The sequence below is a fragment of the Diabrotica virgifera genome, chromosome 8 (assembly GCF_917563875.1).
Source record: "Diabrotica virgifera virgifera chromosome 8, PGI_DIABVI_V3a".
In the NCBI taxonomy this organism is placed as follows: Eukaryota; Metazoa; Arthropoda; class Insecta; order Coleoptera; family Chrysomelidae; genus Diabrotica; species Diabrotica virgifera.
In genome coordinates, this window is record NC_065450.1 from 7,443,260 (window position 1) to 7,470,314 (window position 27,055).

Below are 27,055 nucleotides of genomic sequence, written 5' to 3' on the forward strand. Positions count from 1 at the left end.
GCTGGAAAGCGTTATTGAAAACTAGTGCACTTGTGTTGAGTAATCGGCGTCACATAATTATTTAACAACAAACGTGATGTTTGTTTTGTAAGACATTTAAAAATTAAATGAATAGGTTTTGCTCTTATTTTGGATGGTGATAATCCTGTACATCCTCACCCTTACGGGAAAATTTTTCTGACTACAGACAAAGAAGAACATTTTTGTAGACAGCGCCACCAACTAATTACTTTTAAAACTGTATACAAATTTATACAAATACAAAATACCATATAACAATATACAATACAAATACAAAATATACAAATATACACCTTATCACCCTATAAAAATAGTCATCAAATATCGTCTATTCTTACTGATTCCTTTTCTTTAACTCGCGAAAATCTATACTCAGAAATTGTAATCTATTTTACCTTTTCCAGATTTAAAAAAATATAACTTTAATTCTTACATTTGAACTTACTTTTTAATTATATTTCTTTCACTTTTAAAACAATTATTTTATTTTCTGTCCTTATACACATTCTTCTATCAAAAATTCTCCTTTTTTTCTTCCTCTTCTTCTTGTCCGGTACTTTACTAATGCATATTTTCATTTTCTTTATACTTAATACTTTCTTCACAATGTATTATTAAACATAATTCTTCTTCTTCCAATTTTTTGTTGCCATCTTTCTGGTTTATTCCTACCTCAGAAGTCCAGTTCATCTCTCAGGTCGCCATATAACGAAACTCCTTATTTTACGGGGTAGTTACCCTGAGGAGATGGTAGATTTGTTAAAACACTATTTGTTCATACTGTTTATTGATCACTACTAGATATGTCAGTAACTAGTTGGTGTGCTCGAGGTCTAACTATCTAATAAGGTATCTGAATCACGAATGATAATTGATAAAAGAATGATCCGCGATGCTTTTTTGTATCTATAAATAAACTAGAAAAGTGTTAATGTTTTTAATGCTGACACGGCCCGGCCGTGAATTATGAACAATATTGAATAGCTGACAAAGCGTTATTGAAAACTAGTGCACTTGTGTTGAGTAATCGGTGTCACCTAATTATTTAACAACAAACGAAATGTTTGTTTTGTAAGACATTTAGAAATTAAATGAATATGTTTTGCTCTTATTTTGGATGCTGATAATCCTGTATTAGGTGCTTGTCAAATATAGGTAAGAGTTTGAAAATCTTACAATCGCCATGCGATGTTATGGTGATTGTGGGATTCTCAAACTCTTTCCTATATTTGACAAGTAATACAAGGTGTTAGATCACCTAAAATAAGACAAACCCAAACCAGAAGATCTACAATCCAACAAAACAACCAGCGACGACACATCGAGTCGAGAATAATGAGTCTAAAGCTCTAGACTCCCTGGTCAGCCAGTGTAGTGAACAGGTAGGCCAACCTGAGTGGTGGAACTCTGTAATGAAGAGATCCGCCGCTCGTAATTGAACGGGATCCATGTAGCCGTGAACTGAAAAGCTACTGCCAGCTCCGATCGGGGATGTACGGATGTCCGTATAATTATTAATATTTTGATTGTGGGACTGTTTGTGCCTTACACTGAAGTGAAGTGTAAGGCTTTTTCTTTTCGTTAGTAATAAATACAATTTTATTTTTCTTTGGCATACATCCATCATGGGAGATTTCTCCGTAACGGGGTGAAGATAGAACTACGTTATATTTTGTTATTTTTAATTTTGATCTATATATAAATATCCTGAATGTATTTATTTTATATTTAACCTGTGTTTTGGATAGGATATGCTATCCACTTGTTATATGCAAATATTTCTCAACTACATAGTATACTCCCTTTTTTTTACATTTATGTTAAGTTTTCAAGTCTACAATCTTGCGTGTTATATATCGATGCCTCAGAAGCCAATCGGTGTAAGTTAATAAATGTCTGAAATGAGATAATACGATGTTCATAAATACAAACAAGGACAAGCCAATCGGTGTAAGTTAATAAATGTCTGAAATGAGATAATACGATGTTCATAAATACAAACAAGGACAAGCTATCTGTTCTTGGCGTATTCTTGGTTGTTACATCGCATAAGTAATTTTTAGGGAGAACTTGACTTACACCATTTGACTTCTGAAGCAGCCAATAAATGTCATACATATCCCGTGTCAGAACATGCTGGTCATGTGCAAACGACCGTTTATTATTATACACTCACCGGCACGAAAACGGGACCCCACAAAATGGGTTATTTTGGATATCTCGAATTTCCTAAACCTGTTGTCCGATTTAAGCGATTTTTTAATATTATCGCCTTACTCTTTAACAATATCGCTGTAATAATATGGTTGCTAGAAAGGTAAATTGTTATTGTATACCGGGTGTACCAATCAAACTGTGTTTTTTTCCCAAAGTTCAACACACCCTGTGAAATATTCTAGCATTTATAAAATACTGAAATTAAAAACATTCTATAGCCTCAGGTCTTAATATTTTCTGTTTTGATTCATTCGCTTATGTTGGATAATAAAAAAATTAGGTACTTTAACAACTAGCCATGTTCTTCATCAATACAGGGTGTTTCTAAATAAGTGTGATAAACTTTAAGGGGCAATTCTGCATGAAAGAATAATGACCTTTTGTTTTATAAACATAATATGTCTGCAAATACTTCGATTCCGAGATACGGGATGTTGAATTTTTTCTTACAAGGTAACAATTTATTTATTGCTCTAAAATCCAGTTGTTGAGATATGCAAATAAAATTTGATAGGTTTTAAAAAGTAGTTATTGTGCATATTTTGACATACAATTAAGAATTTTATATTTACTATTGGCTTGCATACGGGTAATATTACCCGTCATATTACCCATACGCACGCCAATAGAGAATAAAAAATTCTGAATTGCATGTAAAAAAATATATGTAGTAACTGCGCAATAACTGTCTCTTAAAATTTACCAAATTTTATTTGCATATCTCAGCCGGTTTTCGAGCAATAAATAAATCGTCAGTTTGTAAGAAAAAGTTCAACATCCGTATCTCGGAAACGAAGCATTTGCGGACATACGCTTACAAAGCAAACTGTCAGTATTTTTTAATGCAGAATTACCCACTTAAAGTTTGTCTCACTTATTTAGAAACACCCTGTACTGATGAAGAGCATGGCTTGTTGTTAAAGTGCCTAACTCTTTTATTATCCAACATAAGCAAATGAATCAAAAAACAGAATGTTAAGAAAACCTGTAGTCGAAGCAATAAAGCATTGAACCTTCGAAAAGAAAAACCGGTGTACAACGACAATTCACCATTTTAGCAACAATATTATTACAGCGATATTGTTAAAGAATAAGGCTGTAACATATTAAAAAATCACTTAAATCGGACAATAGGTTTAAGAAATTTGAGACATCAAAAATAACCCATTTTGTTGGGTGCCCGAGGCCCGAATCTAACCATAATTAAAAAAAAATGTCTCGAAGGAATTTACTTATTTTTAGTTAAGGAATATAAATTTGCAATAAAAAATTGGGGTTCCTATTTAAAATTTTAAAGTTATCCCCATTTTTCATTGGTGGAGTCGTGTTTGGTACCATTTGATAGATTTTTGAAAAATATTGAACACGTATTTTTCAGTTTTTTGATTTGATGTTCATTTCGCGAATTATTTGCTTTTTTCGTGAAACTTTGTGAATCACCCATTTTCTAATGCGACGCTTAAATTGTCATATTTTTTAAATACACTGTTCTTCATGTACTTAACTTACCTTGTCTTGATCTGACGTTTGCGAATTTTTCTAAGGATAAGTTTTTACGGACTGTCCCCAACGCACGCCTCTGTATTCAGGCCCGGCCCCAGGGGTGGGCGAACTGGGCGGCCGCCCAGGGCGGCATATTCAGGGGCGGCAAATTTTAGAGGACAGCCAATTTTTGAAATAGAAGAAATTTTTTTTTCTCTGATTCTGGCTTTGGTTTAGAACTAGAACCTTTAGCCACGTAATTGTATAACTTATTACTAAGTCAGGGGAGTAATGTGTAGTGTGTGTGTTGAGTAAGTGTCTTGTTACTTTGCAAAGTCGACGTCATTGTCTTTGCAAAGAGACGCTAATTGTTTCCGAACGTCTGCGGTCCCTCCGGTGAGTACCGATCCCACAAGGACAGAAACTATTTTTCATTTATTAATTTATAATAAATGAAAAATTTCTGCCCCTGGTAGGATTCGAACTCCCGACCTTTCGTTTCAAAGGTAAAATTGAAAAAATAATAACTTATGTTTTTAATATTATAAAAAATCAATATTATGAACAAGAGCGGCAAAAATGAAACTCTAAAAACGAGAATTAAGTAAGTGAAACAATAAAAATTGCAAGGTTCATTCGACGGAAAATCGACAACACCGCCTTCTTCTTCATCGCATAAGAATTTCTGAATTTTTAAAAGTAGGATCAGAACTAAACTAAATTCACTGAAGTTCACTTAAAATTAACTTTTTTGAGCTCTTTAAAAATTTTGATTCTGTTTTAAAAAAGCACATTAGGAAAATAACTAATGGGAGTAACAAGCAGCTTCACTACTTGAGCAAACGTATCCAAAACGAAATAATTCAGCTCCCCCATGATCAAATCAAAAATAAAATTTTAAACTTTTGAAATCAGCAAAGTATTATAGCATAATTTTAGATTGTATATCTGATATTGCTGGGGTGGAACAGATGACTATTGTTGTACATTTTGTCGATTTAGGTTCTTGTTCACAAAGTGTTAAAATTGAAGAACATATCCTTGGATTTGTGCCTGTAGTGGAAACCACTGGCTTGTGAGTTACAGAGTCCCAGAATGAACTGGGAATACCTTTGGAAGATGGACAAGGGTATGATAATGGGGCAAACATGGAAGAGAAGAACTTGGGAGTTCAAAACAGAATTTTGAAAATGAATCCTAGAGCATTTTTTGTTCCATGTTCTAGCCATTCACTTAACTTAGTCGTGAACGATGCCGATAAGCCTGAGGGTTTGCTCACTACGGAGAGCAATGGATTGTATCCTCGCTCCGACCCTTGGTCCTTGGTATTTATATTCGTGAATTTTCGCATTTAAAATAATGTATTTATTTTAGATAGCGATCAAAACTATATTATCGATCGCTATGTAAAATAAATACATTATTTTAAATGCGAGAATTCACGAATATAACGAATCTAAATACCAGGGAGCAAGGGTCGGAGCGAGGATCAATCCATTGCTCTCCGTAGTGAGCACAACTTCACAGTTTGCAGTTTCTTTCTTTTCCTTAGTGACAAAAATTTACAACTTTTTCTCAGCATCTATCCATTGTTGGACTATGCTGAAAAATCATATTTCTAGCCTAACATTGAAATCTTTTTCCGAAACTATCAGATCCTCTCAGAAAGTCTCTTAGAAGTGATTTAAAATTCCAGAGCTATTTGACAGACGCAAAAGAGCTCAGTAAAGTTAGAAATTCAGAACCCGAAAAGGAGGCACAGTAATAGCCAGAAAGAGGAAAGTGAAAAGACAATTTGGCCATGAGGCTGAAGATGAAAGTACGTGTCTAGATACAGTGACACGATATAAAGTTGACTTAATTATAGACACAACCGTCAATGCATTAAGTGATAGATTTCAGCAAATTAAGAGCCATGGTGAAATTTTTGAGTTTTTGGGTATACCAAGGGGGGGGGGGGGCTCGCCAATCTTGCCCAAGGCGGCAAAATTCCTAGGGCCGGGCCTGTCTGTATTAAGAGGCCATCAATGTTGTAGGCGTACATTTACAGGGTAGGCACAAAGTTTCTCCTCATGTGATTTGCATGTAAAATCCTCGCTGGGCTCCCCTGCCCTAGTTGATCGCTTTAAAATGTATAGTTACTCATATTTCAGTATTTCTTTTTCCAAATCACTACTGTTTTTCCAAGTACATTTTGTATACCGTTGGTTATAAGAAATAGCATATCAACATGATTAAATATTTAAGATAAATATCATTTCACAACCCTTTAACTACTAATATTAAGAACAAAATAAAATTTTGAAAAATAAATAAGTGTTTTAAATTATTTAAACAAATTACTGAGTTAAATGAACAGATCACACATTAAAGAATTTTATTTTTATATTCTATGCAAAAAAGTTTCGTTGCCTAGAACCAAAGATATTGTGACTTTTAGAAATTTAAAGTTATAAATTTAGCTTTTGAAACAGTAAAATCGATGGAGAAAATGACTTCGCTTTTAACACGTTCGATGAGTAGGTATATCGCTCATCAGCGACATTCGGATTCCCTCTCCAGTGCTGATGTCGCCGATATAGATGTTGATTAACTATTTATATGGGAAATAAGCCACAATTAAATTGAAAAAAACAATTTTATTAACGTTTCGATGCCCAAATCGGGTCTCGTTGTCAAAATACAAAATACTACTAAAATAAACAAAAATGTTGTTGCTAAGTAAAATCTTCTTCTAATAATTTACTTAATCTGACTCATTTATATTGGCAATTCAGACATATATTATACATTTTAAAGTAGAAGACTTTAAAATAATATTGGCAATATTTATGAGTTGCGTTCCTGGCACGACTTTACTGAAAGATATTTTATTCGATTACATGAAATTAACCCTAACTCAAGGATATCCGTCACAAAAAAATCATAGCATGTGATCTGTCTTTAAAAAGACAACCAAATGCAACGATGGCAGTAAAATTCTCGCGTTAGAGATTCCATAGTAAATCACGAGGGAAAACCAGGAAAAAACCTCGGGATACTATCCCGTCATCGTAAGTACTTGGTCTTACATTTAATTTACTCTCAAGAAACTAATACCAGATTCTGACTTTAATATGTTTAAATTATAAATAATATTAATAATACATAGATATAGTCTGTTCGCTAAACTCAGACACAACTGGCTAGTGATTTTAGTGAGTAATTTTTTTGTTTTTGGCCAATTTTGCCAAAATTGGCAAAATTACTAACTATTTACTAATTATTAACTATTTAGTAATTATTTTTTTGTCGATTTTATCAAATGGGCAAAATTATTTTCTAAAATTACTAGCCAATTGTGTCTGAGTTTAGCGAACGGACTATAATATACAATAAGTAATGCTAATAAAATATGTACTAACTCGATATGTTATCGACTTACTAATCGTGGTATTTTCTTTGTATTGACTTCCTCTTTCAGTATGGGTAACGACATCCTACTATATATCAATAATTATATACTATTATATCGATAACATATCAAGTTAGAACATATTTTATTATTATTACTTATTGTATATCTATGTATTATTAATATTATTTATAATTTAAACATATTAAAGTTAGAATTTGGTATTAGCTTCTTGAGAGTAAATTAAATGTAAGACCAAATACTTACGATGACGAGAGAGTATCACGAGGTTTTTTCCTGGTTTTCCCTCGTGATTTACTATGGAATCTCTAACTCGAGAATTTTACTGTCATCCTTGCATTTGGTTGTCTTTTTAAAGACAGATCATATGATATGATTTTTTTGTGACGGATATTCTTGAGTTGGCGTTGATTTCATGTAATTGAATGAACTATCTTTCAGTAAAGTCGTCCCAGAAACGAAACTCATAAATATTGGCAATATCATTTTAAAGTCTTCTACTTTAAAATGTATAATATATGTCTGAATTGCCAATATAAATGAGTCAGATGAAATAAATTATTAGAAGAATAATTTACTTAGCAACAACATTTTTGTTTATTTTAATAATATTTTGTATTTTGACAACGACACCCGATTTAGGCGTCGAAACGTTAATAAAATTATTTTTTCAATTTTATTGTGGCCTATTTCCAATATAAATAGTTAATAATAAAAAGGCCACAAGGAAATAGCCTTCAGGATATAGTAACAGTTGTTGTTTACACCCAAAACATATTTAGTTAAAGCTAAAATTCCACACAGAAACAGTTTAATCGATAGTTTTATTGTCAACAATTTTTAATACAGTACTGATAAGCTAAAATAAAGAATATCTTTTATCTGCTCCTTTCCGTTTATATTCTCTGTCAAAATAACAACTAAAATATCAGTGATTACAAATTATTAACAACAATTGGAAAATTTTGAAAAATGACCTTCCAACAGTCTCTTCTTTCAGCTTCGGGGATGCTTCCCACTCTAACTTCTTTTCCTATATCTATAAACCCACAATCCTTATCAGTAGCCTTCCAAGTTAATTGTAAATCATTTGCAGGTGGTGTTGGGTTTCCTGTTTTAGCAAAATTTGTCCATAGTTTAACAAACCGACGAACAACTTTATCTTCTGTTTCACTTTTATCAAGAAACTGAGCTGCTACGTGGTTTTTAAAAAGGTAACCCAATTCATCGCCATGACACGTACCTGTAACATTAAAAAACTGTTAACTGTATGAAAACATCGACGAGTCTGCAAACGAAAATGGAACTGAGACTAGGAAGATAGAATACCCGAACCCTCTACGGAGCTAGAGCACTCACATCTTTACTACACAAATTGAACACGTATAAACTAGCTCCTTTGGCGCTGTAGAAAAGCTGATGGACGAGAACAAGTACTCTTGATAATAGAATTAATCAGTTTATCAGTCATTTTAGCTGGAATCAAGTCTTAAGATTGTATATTATTAGTAATATTTTACATCATACATCTTATGTTCATTTATATTTTTTATTTATCAGTTGATCTTCTTTTTTATAACAATTTTATTTAACATTGATTTAAAACCATTTATCATCTTTTGAGTTTTTTGTGTAGAATATTTACATTAATATTTTGTTGTTTACTTTTCAAAACCTTTATTTTTTGTTATTTGAAAACTATTATTAAAATGCAATTGTATGTAATGTAATAGTATGAAAAATTAAAGATATGGCAACGGTGTCGTATTTCAAATTTAGAACCAGTAACAAGCAGGCCACAGAACACTAATTTCGCTTGACAATGCGGGGTTGCCACCTCCTCCTGACCACGTGAAATAGAAATTTCCGATTTAGATTTACCTTTATTTCGATGTGAGTTACAGAATGCCAATCCAAACACGAAAATGACGCGATAGATATCAAACATTCCGATTTCAGATAATTACGATTCGACTTGGTCATTTCTATTCGATTTGTTAAAAGTTACAGAATAGGGCTGAATATCGCAGGAGACCTGAAAGCTACGGGCGTGGAGAACTGGACAGAGATTGCCCAAGACAGAGAAGAGTGGAGGCATGTTGTCGAGTCGGCTAAAACCCACGAAGGGCTGTAACGCCACGGATTAAGTATGAGCTCTAGAATTAAATCCTATTACCCAACGATGGTATTAAAACTGAGAAAGTTGACCCCGCAATTCCGGTGTTAGAGTTGAAACTGGAAGTACTGTTTCAAAGTCGCCGAAATGGTACAAGCGACGTATTATTGGATGCGCTTTAGCAAGACGAAGACAAGGTATTAAAGTAGAGCTTATAATCCAAAGATGGTATCAGAGTTGCAAGGAAGTACTGTTGTAACGATTTAAAATCGCCTAAATAGTACAATACATTTGTTCTCGCCTTGCTAAAGCGTGTTGAATAATAAGTTGCTTGTATTATTTCGGCGTCTATAAAACAATATTTTCGATTGTAACTCTGTAAACAGAAGTCAGAGGTAAAATTTCTCACTTCTAATACCTACCATTTTTGGGTTATAAGCTCTCATTCGACACGTCATTTGTCATTCTATCTGTTTTAATAACGTAAGAGTTATATTCGAGAATTGGCAGACGGACGGGCAGACTTGCATGAAACCGGAAGTATGTTGCTAAGGCGCGTCGAATAATATGTCGCTTGTACTATGTCGGCGACTTTAAAACAGTCCTTCCAACTGCAAGTCTAAAACGGAAGTGTAAAATCGCCTAAAACAGTACTGTTGCAACGATTTAAAATAAATGTTGTAAAATCGCCTAAATAGTACAATAGATTTGTTCTCGCCTTGCTAAAGCGTGTTGAATAATAAGTTGCTTGTACTATTTAGGCGTCTATAAAACAGTATTTTCGATTGTAACTCTGTAAACGGAAATCAGAGGTCAAATTAGTCACTTCTAATACCTACCATTTTTGGGTTATAAGCTCTCATTCGACACGTCATTTGTCATTCTATCTGTTTTAATAACGTAAGAGTTATATTCGAGAATAGGCAGATAGACGGACAGACTTGCATGAAACTGGAAGTATCTTGCTAAGGCGCGTCGAATAATCTGTCGCTTGTACTATTTCGGCGACTTTAAAACAGTACTTTTAGCTGCAACTCTAAAACAGAAGTGCGAGGTTAAGTTTCTCATTTTTAATACCATCCTTGGACTATAAGCTCTCATTGGACACATTTGCCATTCTATTTGTTTTAATAACATAGAAGTTATACTCGCGGGCAGACAGACGGACGGGTAGACATGTGAGACATGCATAACACCGGAAGAATATAATAGTTTTCGTTTTGCTAAGGTGCGTCGAATAATATATCGGCTGTACTATTTCTGCGACTTTGATAATTTGACGGACAGAACGTCTATAGACGTCTAATTTCCATTGATGTAATGTGACACAACGTCTATATACGTTCCATTTTTCCCTATTCTATTTTGCAAAATACATAAAGTGTCACAACACTTGCTTATACAATTGACGCACTGTCCGTCAACGTGTTAATATAGTATTTCCAGCTTCAAATCTAAAACCGAAAGTGCGAGGTCAAATTTCTCACCTTAATAACATCCTTGGGTTAAGAGCTTTCATTTGAGACCTAACCTTCTGTCTGATCTAAAGATGGAGAATTGGAGAAGTCGTGCTTACAAAGTCTCTGGACAGATAAAATGCATAGTATTAAAAAAACCATGAAATCCTTTATAAAAGTATATTTGTTAAAATCCCTATACAGGGCTACATCATAAAACAATGATGTATTATGATGTAGCCCTGTATAGCGATATTAACAAATATACCTTTTATAAAGGATTTCATGGTTTTTTGTAATAAATGGTATACAGCCAACTACAGGCAAAAATTTTTTCCTCGTGGATTTTTTTGCATAATAATTAGCCATCAAAGTAGAAAAAATATATTACCTTTTGTTAACAAATAAGTGTACTAAACAAATTATTTAAAAGAAAAAAACTGGTAAAAAAATAAACGTTGAATTATAATTCAACGGTTTCACATTTTTTTGAAAATCGGTGAAAACAATATTTTTTACTTAAGTTTTTTTCTTTTAAATAATCTGTTTATTATATTCGTTTACAAAAAATTAAATACAGGGTGTTTGGTAAAGAATAGGCCATAAACCAAGGTCAAGCTAACTTACCTTAGTACAAAAGTTGATAATAACCGAAATACAGGGTGTCAAAAGTAAACTTTTATTTTAATTATTTTTGAATATTTCCTGACAGGCATAAGACAACAACACGAAATTTGGTAAGTGGTGCTGGTATTAATACAATCTACTAAATTATGTTAAACAAACGTTTCTGGCTACTACCAGAGGCGTACGACGGGGAAACGTGAATGGTTGACCCTTCCCAAATTCTACTCCACTGGCGGAATTGCTATTTTAGTGCAATTTTTTTATTCTCCAATACTTTCTTTGTAAAACACATACTCTTCATTCGTAACGATAAATTCATTAGTTTTCGAGATACTTCAAGCTAAAAACAAAGGAGCATGATATATTAATCAAAATAAGAGGGCCTTTTCATTTTTAACTTCACATATCTCAAAAACTAATGACTTTATCGTTACGAATGAAGAATATAGTATTTGCATGGAAAGTATCAGAAAATTTAAAAATTATGCTAAAATGGCAGTTTCATCAGTGGTGTAGAATTTGGGAAGGGTCAACCATTTACTTTACCCTGTTGTACGCCTCTGGTACTAGCCAGAAACGATTATTTAACATAATTTAGTAGGGTCTACAATGCCTACACTTTCTGCCAAATATCACACGGATATGTCAAATTATTTTAAAGTATTCTTTTTTGTAAATAATTTATTCTTTATTTAAAACTTTAAGAACTATGTGTACCCGGTACTATAAAACTATTTGACATATCCTTATGGTACTTGGCAGAAAGTTTAGGTACTCTACACCCTACTAAATTATGTTAAATAATCGTTTGTGGTTGATACCAGAGGCGTACGATAGGGAAAAGTGAATGGTTGACCCTTCCCAAATTATACGCCACTGATGAAACTGCTATTTTACCATAATTTTTAGTTTCTACAATACCTTCTATGCAAATAATATACTCTTCATTCGTAACGATAAAGTCAGTAGTTTTCGAGATATTTGAAATTTAAAATGAAAAGGCACACTTATTTTGATTAATGTATTATGCTCTTTTGTTTTTAGCTTCAAATATCTCGAAAACTAATGGCTTAATCGTTACGAATGAAGAGTATGTTTTTTGCATAGAACGTATTGGAAAATCAAAAAATTGCACTAAAATAGCAATTCCGCCAGTGGAGTAGAATTTGGGAAGGGTCAACCATTCACGTTTCCCCGTCGTACGCCTCTGGTAGTAGCCAGAAACGTTTGTTTAACATAATTTACTAGACTGTACAATACCAGCACCACTTACCAAATTTCGTGTTGTTGTCCCATGCCTGTGAGGAAATGTTCAAAAATTAAGAAAATAAAAGTTTAACTTTGACACCCTGTATTTAGGTTATTATCAACTTTTGTACTAAGGTAAGTTAGCTTAAATCGACCTATTTTAGCATCAGGAATCTAACGTTAAGCTATGGTACATTCTTTACCAAACACCCTGTATATTATTTTTCTACTTCGTTATTTTCTTTTGTAAAATTTCTACTTTGGTAACGCTATTCTGACAAAGACATACCTACGAAACGAAATGGTTAGAAGATAGCCGTTCCTAGTTCTATCCGCCCATATCTTCTAACCCGTTTTAAATGGATAATAAATATTAAACGCTCTCATTAAAGGCGCAAACCAACGATAAGAAATTACCCAGTCTGTATACACAAGGTTAACATGGATCTCCCTTGATAAAAGAATAACGAGTCATATTGATCAAATCTAAATAGATTTAAGGAACGGTACAGACGTAATGATTTGTAGTAGTTAGTATAGAGGCACAATCATATATTCCGATCATTGCTTAGTAATATTAACACTGCGGGCTAATTGCTGGGTAATTTATTACAAATCTTACCTGGATCAGTAACCTTTGTAATTTTTTTAAGAAGGTTTAAGCCGGCGTCTATTGAAATTCTGTACAAATAAACTGGACACTTGGATGTTCTTGCGTGGACGTTTCCTGCTGCAATAATCCCAGATACAAAGTAAAAATCTGTAGGTAACTGAAACAGATTTAAATAGAGCAGTTAATAGACCGGGAGATATTATACAGAAGTTCAGCCACGATTTTGAAGAAAGTCCTGCCTTTTGCAATACTGGAAAGGTAGACGATGTACTTACAATCTGTGGAAACATCCACAAATTTCCTGTGACATTTTCCTGTAAAAATTAGATTTTCCCAAAAAATAAAAATAGGGTTTTGCGATGAATTTCTAAGTCCTGCTATATCCGTAGATAGACAGGATACTATCGATTTTATGAAGAAAATTTTTTGGGCAGGAGGGTTATAAACGGAGTAACGGAGTATATATGTATACAAACATGTAAGGAAAATAATGAAATTTTCATGATTTTCTAGGTCCCGCCAACGAAATAAACTAAACATATTTATTTCAAAATACTCAAAAAAAATATTGGCATGACGTCTCCTAATGTTTAAGTATACTTGTCCCTTGGAAAATTCTGCGGAAAATTTTCACCCTGATTCCGTGATTTTCTTAGTCCTGCCTTTAAAAAGTTATAATACTCAAATACAATCAATACCTTTTCGGTACTCGGCAGGAAGGTTAAACGGTTCTTGTAAGACGGCAGGAGTCCTAGATTTGTAAGAAAATTCGTGAAAAAGTCAACGATTTTCTGAGTCATGCCATTTTGCACATGTTTCAAGAATCTTAATATAAGCCTATTTACAAAGAGACAGGATGGTTTTATGGTTATTTTGTATACAGGGTGGGGCATTAGTGTGACAAAGTCCAATTTTACTCGTTTGTCGTAAGATATACGAAAAAAGTTATTTAGGTAAATCATGGGCCACAGATAGGACTAAGATTTAAAAGTATTTTCTAATATACAGGGCTACCCGTTTTCACAGGGTGACACAAATTTATGTTTTTTTAAATGGAATACCCTGTATATTTTTACATTTTTGGATTCTACTCGATGTTCTCTTTAATAAAATATAGTGTTTTGAAATATTATACGAGGTAGTTTAAAATATAATTACGTTTTTTTGTTAATTTTGTAGGAATATTCACACCCTATACATATTGTTAGTGATTTGATATCCAAACTTCTATTAATTTATGTTTAAACGATTTTTAATATAGTCTACTATTGTCAGTTATTAATAGTATACCAAAATGTTTAATTTTAGTATACGGGGTTGGTTGAAACTCGGAATGAGTATTTTCTGAGTTTTCTTAAAAGGTATTTTAGTTTTATAAGAAAATGATATTTTATGGTACGTTTTTATTTGTTAAGCATTTTCTATACCATATTTATATATTAATTTCGGCAGTAAATTGATACAGACAGATTACTCATACTCAGGTGGTTTTTGGGGTTTCTGAACAAGAATGTCACATTAGAACACATATTTACCTGGTGCTCGGGGTGACTAATATACACGCCATATTCTTAAATTTCGAGGCTTTCAGACACTAAAGTGATGCAAGTAGATTACTCGAGGAGTTTTGTGGTTGCTGAACATGAATACGCCATCAGAATCGACCTCCAAAAACTCTCTAAATTCTAGATCAATCACCCAGGGCACCAGGTGCTCCAAGGGTCGGTTGTAATGTCATATTCGTGTTCGGCTATCCCAAAAACCCTCGAATAATCTGTTTTCTTTAATTTATTGCCGATATCCCACGAAACTCCAGATGACGTGCCTTAGCAGCAACTCTGGGCACTAGGTGATTCGGAGGTCGGTTCTGCTTGCGTATTCGTAACTCCATAAACCTCCCAAATAACAAAATTTTGCCCTTAATACACTGATTTTGACAGGTTTATGCACTTTTGGATGCATGTTATGCACTAAAGAGCTAAAGCTCTTTACAGATGGCGCGTTGTAATTAGTTTTTTTATATCTCCAGAACGCTTCCAATTCGAAAGAGAAAAACTGGTCCGCCTTTTTTTCTTCCAGAGATAAATCGATTCCATCAATTGCGAATCTCTAGTAGCGGTCATAGGAATCTTTTTGTCTTTCCCTTTTAGGTATTTTTGACACTAGATTATTAAATTGTGAGGTATTCTAGTACTAAAAGGTACTCCTGCTTTAAGTCAGTAGGATGCACGGTTTTCTGGAAAAATCCATTTTAAAATTTTTCGTTTGTTGAATTTGAAAAAAATTCAAAAAAAAATTAAAAAAAAAACGGTGTATTTGCCGACTTAAAGCAAGAGTAACTTTTAGTACTAGAATACCTCATAATTTAATACTCTACTCTCAAAAATGTCTAAAAATTTAAAGACCAATAAGTTATGAGATAAAATATCCGTTGATCTACCCAAGACGGATGCCTATGACCAGTACTAGAAATTCACAATTGATAAAATCGATTCATCTCTGGAAGAGAAATAAACGTAGCAGTTTTCGTTTTCCTAAATAGAAGTTTTCTAAATTCTTTTAAACTCAAAAAACCAAAAAAACGAAAAATTTTTCAAATCGATTTTTCTAGAACACTGCGTATTCTTCTGAGTTAAAGCAAAAATACCTTTTAGTACAAAACTATCCCAGAATTTAATAATCCAGTGTCAGAAACACTTAAAAGTTAGACAGAAAAGTTATTCGATAAAATATCCGTTTCCGTACCCAAAACGGACCTCTATGACCGGTACTAAAAATTGACAATTGATAATTGACATTTGACAATTGACTTCTGGAAGATAAATAAGTGTGCCAGTTTTCGTTTTTCCAAATAAAAGCGTTCTGCAGCTATTTTAAAGAAACTAATTACAAGACTACGATATGCTTCTTCTAGACGAAGCATATCGAAGTAGAGGTCGTCCGCCAACCAGATGGTCTGATGACATCAAACGGATCGACAGAAACTTGATGCAGACAGCACAGGGCAGAAATGCATGGAGAAGACTGAGGGAAACCTATATCCGGCATTGGATAGATCAGGGTTGAATTATGACGATGATGAATTACAAGACGCCATCTTTAAAGAGCTCTAGCTTTCCACGGAAGCATTTTTGAACTAGGTGAATTGAGTTAATTTTCTTAAAATTATCTGAGGAATCTCCGGTTTTCGATTGTTATGAGAGCTTCTGGACACCATGTATAATATAATGTGTAGGTAAATTCACTACTATAACCAATAAATTGTAAAAATTGTTTATTTACTTTTATTGCGTTTACTTAGATAAAAATATGATCTAATCACTTAAAATAAAGATGTTACAGTTTGCTATTAGATTTGAAAAGTGTGTAAAAATTCCGAGACATTATTCAGGAAAATAATATTTAATAGGATGCGATTGTTTTAATGATATACAAATTAATTTTTTGTATTATTCATCTTTGCGGTATCCTGCCAAGTTTTAAACGGTTTTAGATTAGTGTTTTTTAAGCATAGTCGACATGGTATGACTCAGAAAATTGTGGTGATATGAATATGTTTGTATAACACCCTGAAATAATTTTACAGACACACAATTTAATTTTTTTATACGAAATAACTATACAACCATCCTGCCTCTTTGAAAATAGATTTATATTAACCTTCTTGAGATATGTGCGAAATGGCATGACTTAGAAAATCGTGTAATTTTCCACGAATTTTCTTACAAATTTTTTAACTATATATAGTGAAAAAGGTGTAACTAAACATCCTGCCATTTTGAATAATGTCTACTGAAATTATTTATTTTATAACAAAATTTATTTTATGACTTAGAAAATCACGGAACCAGACTGAAAATTTTATACAGAATTTATCAAGAAACAAGTGCAGTTAAACATTAGGTGACGTCATGCCAACATTTTTTTTGGTCATTTTGAAATAAATATGATTAATTTATTAAGTTGGCAGGACTTAGAAAATAATGAAAATTTCATTATTTTCATTACATGTTTGTATGTCTGTATACTCCCTTAGTCCTTTTGCAACCGTCCTGCCCAAAAAATTTTCTTCATAAAATAGATAGTAGCCTGTTATTCTATGGGTATGGCAGGACTTAAAAATTCATCGCAACTCCCAATTATTTTTTCATTGAAAATCTAATTTTCACATGAAAATGTCACAGGAAACCCGTGGATTTTTCCACAAATTTTAAGTACCTTCTCTAACCTTCCAGTATTGCAAATGGCAGGACTTAGAAAATCGTGGTTAAACTTCTGTTAAGGTGATACAGTAGCGATCAACAGGTAGCAAAAACGCGTTCCAAGATTGCGGCTGTAATTTTGAATATTTTTTCGAGATATTTGGCACACGTATTCGTAGTATAATAAAGAATGGCGGTACAGAGCCCAATTTGAAAAATATATTAATATGTGGAAATTGCTCTGTAATTAAATACAATATTAAAAAACGAGCCTGTACCGCCATTAAGAAGAACAAAAAAATACACTTTCTTCAAATAAACTTTTTTATCCGATGCCTAGATTTTGTGTCATTTTGGAACTACTAAAATTTTTTATTTCATTAGTAGTTCCAAAATGACACAAAATCTAGGCATCGGATAAAAAATTTATTTGAAGAAAGTGTATTTTTTTGTTCTTCTTAATGGCGGTACAGGATCGTTTTTTTATTGTTGTATTTACAGAGTAATTTCCACATATTAATATATTTTTCAAATTGGGCTCTGTACCGCCATTCTTTATTATATTACGAATACGTGTGCCAAATATCTTGAAAAAATATTCAAAATTACAGCCGCAATCTTGGAACGCGTTTTCGCTACCTGTTGATCGCTACTGTTTCCTCTAGTACAATTGTAACGAGGAATATAAAAATCCTTTTAAATGCGTAGAAAAATAGTTTAGAGAAATTAAAGAAAACACAATAAATGATTTCGCACGATAGTTTTATTAATCATTTTTAATATTATTTTCTTAACAAATTACATGATGTCACTACATCCTTACGAAGGAGGAAAGATAGAGGAGGATATTAATATTAATTATTTAAAAAACAAGAAGAGTCAGCAAATGCAAGACGATGAAAATTGCTCAGCAGGAGCAGGAGATTGGAGGCGAAACACGAGTTCTGTAGAGGACAAGAATTGGAGAGGGTGACGGCCTACGAGTACCTGGGCACGATAATATCAAATGACGGAAAGCTAGACCTAGAAATTGCAAATAGGACAAAGCAAGCTACGAAAATATATTATGCGATTAATAATACGTGCTGGGAAAAAGGGAAATCAGCCAGGAAATAAAAATATATGTATAGAATACAGTCACAGTACCAACTCTTCTATATGCAAGCGAGACATGAGTCACAAAGACAAGACATGAAAGTGCCATAAATGCAGCAGAAATGAAGCAGCTGAGAAAAATAGCTGGAAAGGCGAAGATGGACAGTGAAAGGAATGAAAACATCAGAAACGTGCTAAGTCAGGAACGAATAGAGAAAAAAACTTTAAAAAGAAAACTGAATTGGTTTGGACATACAACTAGGATGACGAGAACAGACTAGTAAAGAAGGTGACAGATGCCAAAAGACAGAGGAAAAGAAGAAGGGGCAGACCTAGAAAGGGGTGGATGGTAGAAATCGAGGAAATCGGGACAAAGAGAGGGAAAAGAGTGCAACAGATGAAGCAAATGGCAGGAGACCGGAAGGCGTGGAAGAAATGGGAAAAAGATGAATAGGTGATACCAAAGTCAGACGCTCTTATAGGACATAAGGACAACGGGAAGAAGAAGAAGAAGAAGAAGAAAAACAAGAAGAAAGAATAGTTGATAGAAAATTAGGGAAATGTAAAATAAAGAAACTGCTACGTTATATATAACCTAACACGCCCCCAATACCTGGTAGAAAAATTTGAAAACAGGTTTTTAATTTTTTTGAAAATAAAGATAAGAAAATAAAGAAAATATTAGACAAACTAAGGAAAGAAAGAGGGGAGTAGGAATAAGAAGTACATACAATTACTGAGTGGAACTTTCGTAGGGTCTGAAAATTAGCTTCTTTAATGGAAAGTATTTATTTTTAAAATAAAATAATACATATTTTAATAGTCGTATGAGTTAAGAAGTATGTATATTATGCCAATATGGTAATGTGTAATGCAGCATAATCAGTATTAATTTTGTAACGTTAAATATGGCTAAAAACTAATACCATGCATCAAATTGTAAATTAAATATATAATGTAAATAATAGCAAAAGTAATTAAGACGGAATAAGGATGACTACTTATTTTACACGAAAATTACAATAAAGTACAAGTGAAAGTTTGAAGGAAAAGTACAGGAAACAATTTTTAATGAGGAAATATGGTTACAGAATCACCCGCGAAAAATATAGGTGGTAGTATTATATCAGTAGTAATTACACGAGAGCTCTAAAATGATCGATTTGTATCCCGAGTGACACTTTGACAGTTTTAATTTATGTTAAAGTGTCACGAGGGTGAAACAAATCCATAATTCGAGCTCGAGAGTAATTCGGTAAGATTTTTCACGAAAAAACTGCCTTTTTAAATCATTTTAACTAATATTTTATTGGTATCTTCGTCTTAATATTTGCTAAACCTGTTTCTTGTTGTTCTCTGTGACAAGTTGTAAAACATTAATTGTGATTAATGTCAGTGAATGTTCATTCTTGCATAGTAACGAAGGGCATCTTACGTAATGCTTGACGACGGGATATTATCAAAAATAATTACCACTTTAATTTTTATTATTGGTCAGAATCTCCTATGAGTGAAATAATCGGGTATAATATCACAAGAGAGTGAGAATAAATTGACAATTTTGCGACAGTTTTTCGAAAATTTGTTGTCTGGCAATAGACACGAGAGCCCGCAGGGCTCGAGTGGCTATTGCCCAATGACAACAAATTTAAGAAAAAATGAAGCATTATTTTCTTATTTATTCTTACTGTCGTGTGATATCCGTAAGATTATTTTTTAATACTTACATATAAAATGCAAGTCCTTTTATAAAAACAGTCAGTAACATTGATCCCAATTATTGTGACACACATTTTTCAACTTGTCAAAGTGAAAAGCACAGTTTAGTAAATATTTAGATAGATATTAATAAAATATTAGTTAATTTACTTATAAATACAGTTTTATTCATGAAATAATCTTACCGAAGTAAATCGAGAGCTTAAATTTGCCTATTTTTGTTCTCCTCGTGACAATTTGACATTAAATGCAGAACTAAAAGTATATTATGGATATTTTCTTAAATGTGACAGTTGTCAAAACTAGGAAACTGGTTGCAATTAAACAGAAACAATCTACTTAAAAAAATTCTCAGTAGTAATTGCACAAGAGCTCTAAAATTATCGAATTTTTCACGAGTGACACCTTGACAGTTTTAATTTCACGACCCGAATGGGAGTAAAATTATGTCAAAGTGGCACGAGGGAAACAATTCGATAATAATTTTAGAGATAGAGTGCAATTTGCTGCAATTATTTCATGAATAAAACTGTTAAAAACCAAAATGTTATTGTAATTTATTTATTTAAGAGCAAATAGTAGCGATCAACAGGTCGCAACATACGCGTTCCAAGACTGCGGCTCTAATTTTGAATATTTTGTCGAGATATTTGGCACACATATTAGTAATATAATAAAAAATGCGGTACAGAGCCCAATTTCAGAAATATGTTAGTATGTGGAAATTACTCTATAACTAAATAAAATGTTGAAAAAAGGAGCCTGTACCGCCACTAAGAAAGACAAAAAAATACACTTACTTCAAATAAACTTTTTTATCCCGTGCCTAGATTTTCTGTCACATTGGAACTACTAAAAATCGATTTTTTTATAACAAGCAATCGAACGTCACTGACGTGGCAACATTTCGCGCCTATGTGTATAAAAATTATTGTTTTTGATAGTATTAACGTCACTGTCAGTGTCGAATTACCGACGCACTGTTGCCTCACTTTTGAAAGTTTGCAGAACTTTCGCAATCTTGGACCGCGTTTGTTGCTAACTGTTGATCGCTACTGTGTGCTCTTAAGTACAAATTACTACAGTTAAACACACAGGTGTTATAAATATTTGACAGTTGAAAGTCATCACTTTTATAACTTTTTAAAACAGTAATTGTCATTAATGTCACTGAATGTATTTTTTCGTAGCAACTAAGGGCATCTGACGTAATGTACTTGACGACGGGATATTATCAAATATTATCACTTTACTTTTTATTTCTGTAGCTGTCTATTGGTCAGAATCTCCTATGAATGAAATAATCACGGTAATTTTCTACACTAGATTATTCCCAGTATAATAATAATCTGATTGGACAGAATTAAACACGTGATCACACATCTTACTATACGATTGGAAGTTAAAATCATTTAAAATAATCAGTAGTAACTGCACAAGAGCACTAAAATTATCGAATTTTTCCCGAGTGACACTTTGACAGTTTTAATTTTACGACCAGAAGGGGAGTGAACTTATGTCAAAGTGTCACGAGGGCAAAAATTCGATAATAATTTTAGATATCGAGTGCAATTTGCTGCGATTATTTTATGCATAAAACTGTTCAAAACCAAAATTTTATTGTAATTTATTTATGTAAGTACAAATGAGTACAATTAAACACACAGTTGTTATAAATATTTGACGGTTGGAAGTCATCACTTTTATAATTTTTAAAACATTAATCGTCATTAATGTCACTGAATGTATTTTTTCGTAGCAACGAAGGGCATCTGACGTAATATACTTGACAACGGGATATTATCAAAAATTATCACTTTAATTTTTATTGCTGTAGCTTTCTATTGGTCATAATTTCCTATGAATGAAATAATCTCTGTAATTTTTACTATTGTAAGTTTGTCGGAATCTGTATGAACGAAATAATGAAAAATAAACTAATCACTCAAAAGAACAGAAAAAAAATAAAAATTAACTCAAAAAAAGCAATGATAGACGAAAGTGAAGCTGAAACAATAAGGAATAAATAAGAAGAATAAGTGAATGATAAATGCGGCACCATACAAAAGTGAAGAAACTTTAACAGAAAATTAAGTTTGAAAATAATTTATGTTACGAGAATTTTCAACGAAAACTTTGTTTTCGTTTAAAAATTCGCAAAGTCTGTTTGTTCTTTCGTTTATTTGTGTGTCGCCGCCCCTACAACACTTAGAACTTATCTACCGATCGATTGCCATGAAGTTTTGTCTCCTGAATCTAAATATGGAAACCGCATTTCCATATCTCAAACGATCTTCGAGATAACCGACCTCAAATCCGAAAAATCGAATTTTTCATATTTATCATGTAAACTCAGGTTATATTATACATATATTATTATATTGCACAAAAATTATTTTTTTTTATATTGACGTAATGTATTACAACACGTAATCTAGTACACGACGTATTTTAAAAGTTTTCTTTATGATAACGCTCGAATGTAGGTTGTTCACGGCAGCTTTACAGTCAATATTTAAGAACACTCAATGGCAAGATACGGGCATCAATATAGATGGAGAGAGATTAAATTATCTGAGGTTTGCGGATAATGTTGTATTAATTGCAGATAACTTACAGGATATAGTTTCTATAATACATGCATTCGCTTAAAACTTTGTCTGAGAGAGCAGGATTAAAAATAAACTTTGAGAAAACTAAACTTATGACAAATCTCGTAATGAGTGGAAATAAAACTATTGACAATAATACCATACAACAAACAGGCACTTACAAATATCTGGGGCAAAGATCAAAATACGCAGAGAAAATCAAACACATGAAATACAGAGGCGAATAGGCCTGATATGGGCAGCATTTGGCAAACTAAGCCATATTCTAAAAAGTTTAATTCCCATGTGTCTCAAGCGAAAGGTTTAGTCCCGGCGCATATTGAACCTAATAAACCGGGAGATATTAACAGAAGTTTAACCACGATTTTCTAAGTCCTGCCCTTTGCAATACTGGAAGGTTAGAGAAGGTACTTACAATTTGTGAAAAAATCCACGGGTTTCCTGTGACATTTTTCTGTGAAAATTAGATTTTACATGAATAAAAAAATTGGGAGTTGCGATGAATTTTTAAGTCCTGCCATATCCATAGAATAACAGGATATTATCTATTTTATGAAGAAAATTTTTTGGGCAGGACGGTCACAAAAGTACTTAGGGAGTATACATATATACAAATATGTAATGAAAATAATGAAATTTTCATGATTTTATAAGTCCTGCCAACTTAATAAATTAATTATATTTATTTCAAAATGACCAAAAAAAATATTGGCATGACGTCACCTAATGTTTAACTGCACTTGTTTCTTGGAAAATTTTGTATAAAATTTTCACTCTGGTTCCGTGATTTTCTAAGTCATAAAATAAATTTTGTTACAAAATAAATAATTTCAGTATACATTATGCAAAATGGCAGGATGTTTAGTTACACCTTTTTTACTATATATAGTTAAAAAATTTGTAAGAAAATTCGTGGAAAATTACACGACTTTCTAAGTCATGCCATTTTGCACATATCTCAAGAAGGTTAATATAAATCTATTTTCAAAGAGGCAGGATGGTTGTATAGTTATTTCGTATAAGAAAATTAAATTATCTGTCTGTAAAATGATTTCAGGGTGTTATACAAACATATTCATATCACCACATTTTTCATGAGTCATACCATGTCGAGTATGCTTAAAAAACACTAATCTAAAACCGTTTACAACTTTACAAATGTCATCAGACCATCTGGTTGGCGGACGACCTCTACTTCGATATGCTTCGTCTAGAAGAAGCATATATCGATGTCTTGTAATTAGTTTCTTTAAAATAGCTGCAGAACGCTTTTATTTGGAAAAACGAAAACTGGTACACTTATTTATCTTCCAGAGGTCAATTGTCAAATGTCAATTATCAATTGTCAATTTTTAGTACCGATCATAGGGGTCCGTTTGGGTACGGAAACGGATATATTATCGAATAACTTTTCTGTCGAACTTTTAAGCATCTCTGACACTGGATTATTGAATTCTGGGATAGTTTTGTACTAAAAGGTACTTTTGCTTTAACTCAGAAGAATACGCAGTGTTCTAGAAAAATCGATGTGAAAATTTTTTGTTTTTTGGTTTTTTGAGTTTAAAAGAATTTAGAAAAATTATATTTAGAAAAACGAAAACTGCTACGTTTATTTCTCTTCCAGAGATGAATCGATTTTTAAATACAGCATCTATCTACTTGCAACTTTTTGCATTGTGTTCAGGATAACATCAGGAAAAGGTGTATAATATAAAAATGGGTGGAAATTGCATTTTAGTGCATAACATGCATCCAAAAGTGCATAAACCTGTCAAAATCAGCGTGTGAAGGGCAAAATTTTGTTATTTGGGAGGTTTATGGAGTTACGAATACGCAAGCAGAACCGACCTCTGAATCACCTAGTGCCCAGAGTTGCTGCTAAGGCACGCCATCCGGAATTTCGTGGGATATCGGCAATAAATTAAAAAAAAAACAGAATATTCGATGGTTTTTGGGATGGCCGAACACGAATATGACATTACAACCGACCCTCGGAGCACCTGGTGCCCAGGGTGACTGATCTCGAATTTAAGAGAGTTTTTGGAGGTCGATTCTGATGGCGTATTCATGTTCAGCAACCACAAAACTCTTCGAGAAATCTACTTGCATCACTTTAGTGTCTGAAAGCCTCGAAATTTAAGAATACGGCGTGTATATCAGTCACCCCGAGCACTAGGTAAAGATCTGTTCTAATGTGACATTCTTGTTCAGAAACCCCAAAAACCACCTGAGTAATCTGTCTGTATCAATTTACTGCCGAAATTAATATATAAATATGGTATAGAAAATGCTTAGCAAATAAAAAGGTACCATAAAATATCATTTTATTATAATACTAAAATACAGGGTGTCCCATTTAAGAAAACTCAAAAAATACTCATTCCGAGTTTCAAGTTTCAACCAACCCCGTATACTAAAATTAAACATTTTGGTATACTATTAATAACTGACAATAGTAGACTATATTAAAAATCGTTTAAACATAAATTAATAGAAGTTTGGATATCAAATCACTAACAATATGTATAGGGTGTGAATGTTCCTACAAAATTAAAAAAAAACGTAATTATATTTTAAACTACCTCGTATAATATTTCAAAACACTATATTTTATTAAAGAGAACATCGAGTAGAATCCAAAAATGTAAAAATATACAGGGTATTCCATTTAAAAAAACATAAATTTTTGTCACCCTGTGAAAACGGGTAGCCCTGTATATTAGAAAATACTGTTAAATTATAGTCCTATCTGTGGCACATGTTTTACCTAAATAACTTTTTTCGTATATCTTACGACAAACGAGTAATTGGACTAGCCCACACTAATGCCCCACCCTGTATACAAAATAACCATAAAACCATCCTGCCTCTTTGTATATAGACTTATATTAAGATTCTTGAAACATGTGCAAAATGGCATGACTTAGAAAATCGTTGACTTTTTCACGAATTTTCTTACAAATCTAGGACTCCTGCCGTCTTACAAGAACCGTTTAACCTTCCTGCCGAGTACCGAAAAGGTATTGATTGTATTTGAGTATTATAACTTTTTAAAGGCAGGACTTAGAAAATCACGGAATCAGGGTGAGAATTTTCCGCAGAATTTTCCAAGGGACAAGTATACTTAAACATTAGGAGACGTCATGCCAATATTTTTTTGATCATTTTGAAATAAATATGTTTAGTTTATTAAGTTGGCAGGACTTGGAAAATCATGAAAATTTCATTATTTTCATTACATATTTGTATATATGTATACTCCCTAAGTACTTTTGCTACCGTCCTGCCCAAAAAATTTTCTTCATAAAATCGATAGTATCCTCTCTATCTACGGATATGGCAGGACTTAGAAATTCATCGCAAAACCCTATTTTTATTTTTTGGAAAAATCTAATTTTTACAGGAAAATGTCACAGGAAATTTGTGGATGTTTCCACAGATTGTAATTACATCGTCTACCCTTCCAGTATTGCAAAAGGCAGGACTTAGAAAATCGTGGCTGAACTTCTGTATAATATCTCCCAGTCTATAAGCGAGTCACAACCTGCGCTGGTGGGACGGGTGACCTGTGCAGTTATTTTTCTAGCGTGCCGCGTATTGAACACAAGCTAACCCGACCGTCGGCTGTCGCAGTAACGAATAGAGACGGGCAAAATAAGTGCAAACGTGTGACGGTTACTATTGAGTACAAATACTGATTACAAAATACTGATGTATCTGATCCTTGTACTGAATTGAGTAGGCAACTAAAAAACGGTAGTTCCGTACATGTAACTAGTAACGTTTTAAAAATATCTTACACGTCCCTAGTAGTCGTAGCGGTATGACTTTCGAAAACATCGAATTTGATCATAAGCGGGGTGCATAAAAAGATATCTTACACTGAGTATTCTATTTCTACATACCTTTATAAAAATAAGCATAAGTTAAACACTGCATTGATTGTGATTGCAAAAACGGTTCGCATGTTTTAAATAAGATTTTTGCTGTTTATGTTTTTGCTAAAATATTAAATAACACAAAAAATACAATTCACAACCATCATTTAATTTTTAACGATAAACAAAAGTCTAATAAATATATGAACAATTTTAAAATAGATCGACTTTGTCGATAAGAGTGTCATTAATAGATATTTTTTACCATGAATCATTTTCCAATAATTGTGTGGATTTAGAAATACAGTAAAACCTCGATATAACGGACCTCTACTTAACGGACTTCGGATATA

General features: G+C 32.8%; 1 protein-coding gene across 1 annotated transcript in view; it reads right to left on the reverse strand.

Moving 5' to 3' along the window:
- Positions 1 to 7,940: 7,940 nt before the first annotated feature.
- LOC126890632 (juvenile hormone esterase-like) overlaps positions 7,941 to 27,055 on the reverse strand; it is a 106,965-nt gene continuing 87,850 nt past the window's right edge. Inside the window, exons 5-6 of the mRNA XM_050659718.1 lie at positions 13,206 to 13,353; positions 7,941 to 8,378 (exon numbers count right to left, since the gene is read on the reverse strand). Of these exons, the coding sequence (XP_050515675.1) occupies positions 8,071 to 8,378; positions 13,206 to 13,353 (456 nt within the window). The 3' untranslated portion in view covers positions 7,941 to 8,070. The remainder of the gene's footprint in view (positions 8,379 to 13,205; positions 13,354 to 27,055) is intronic.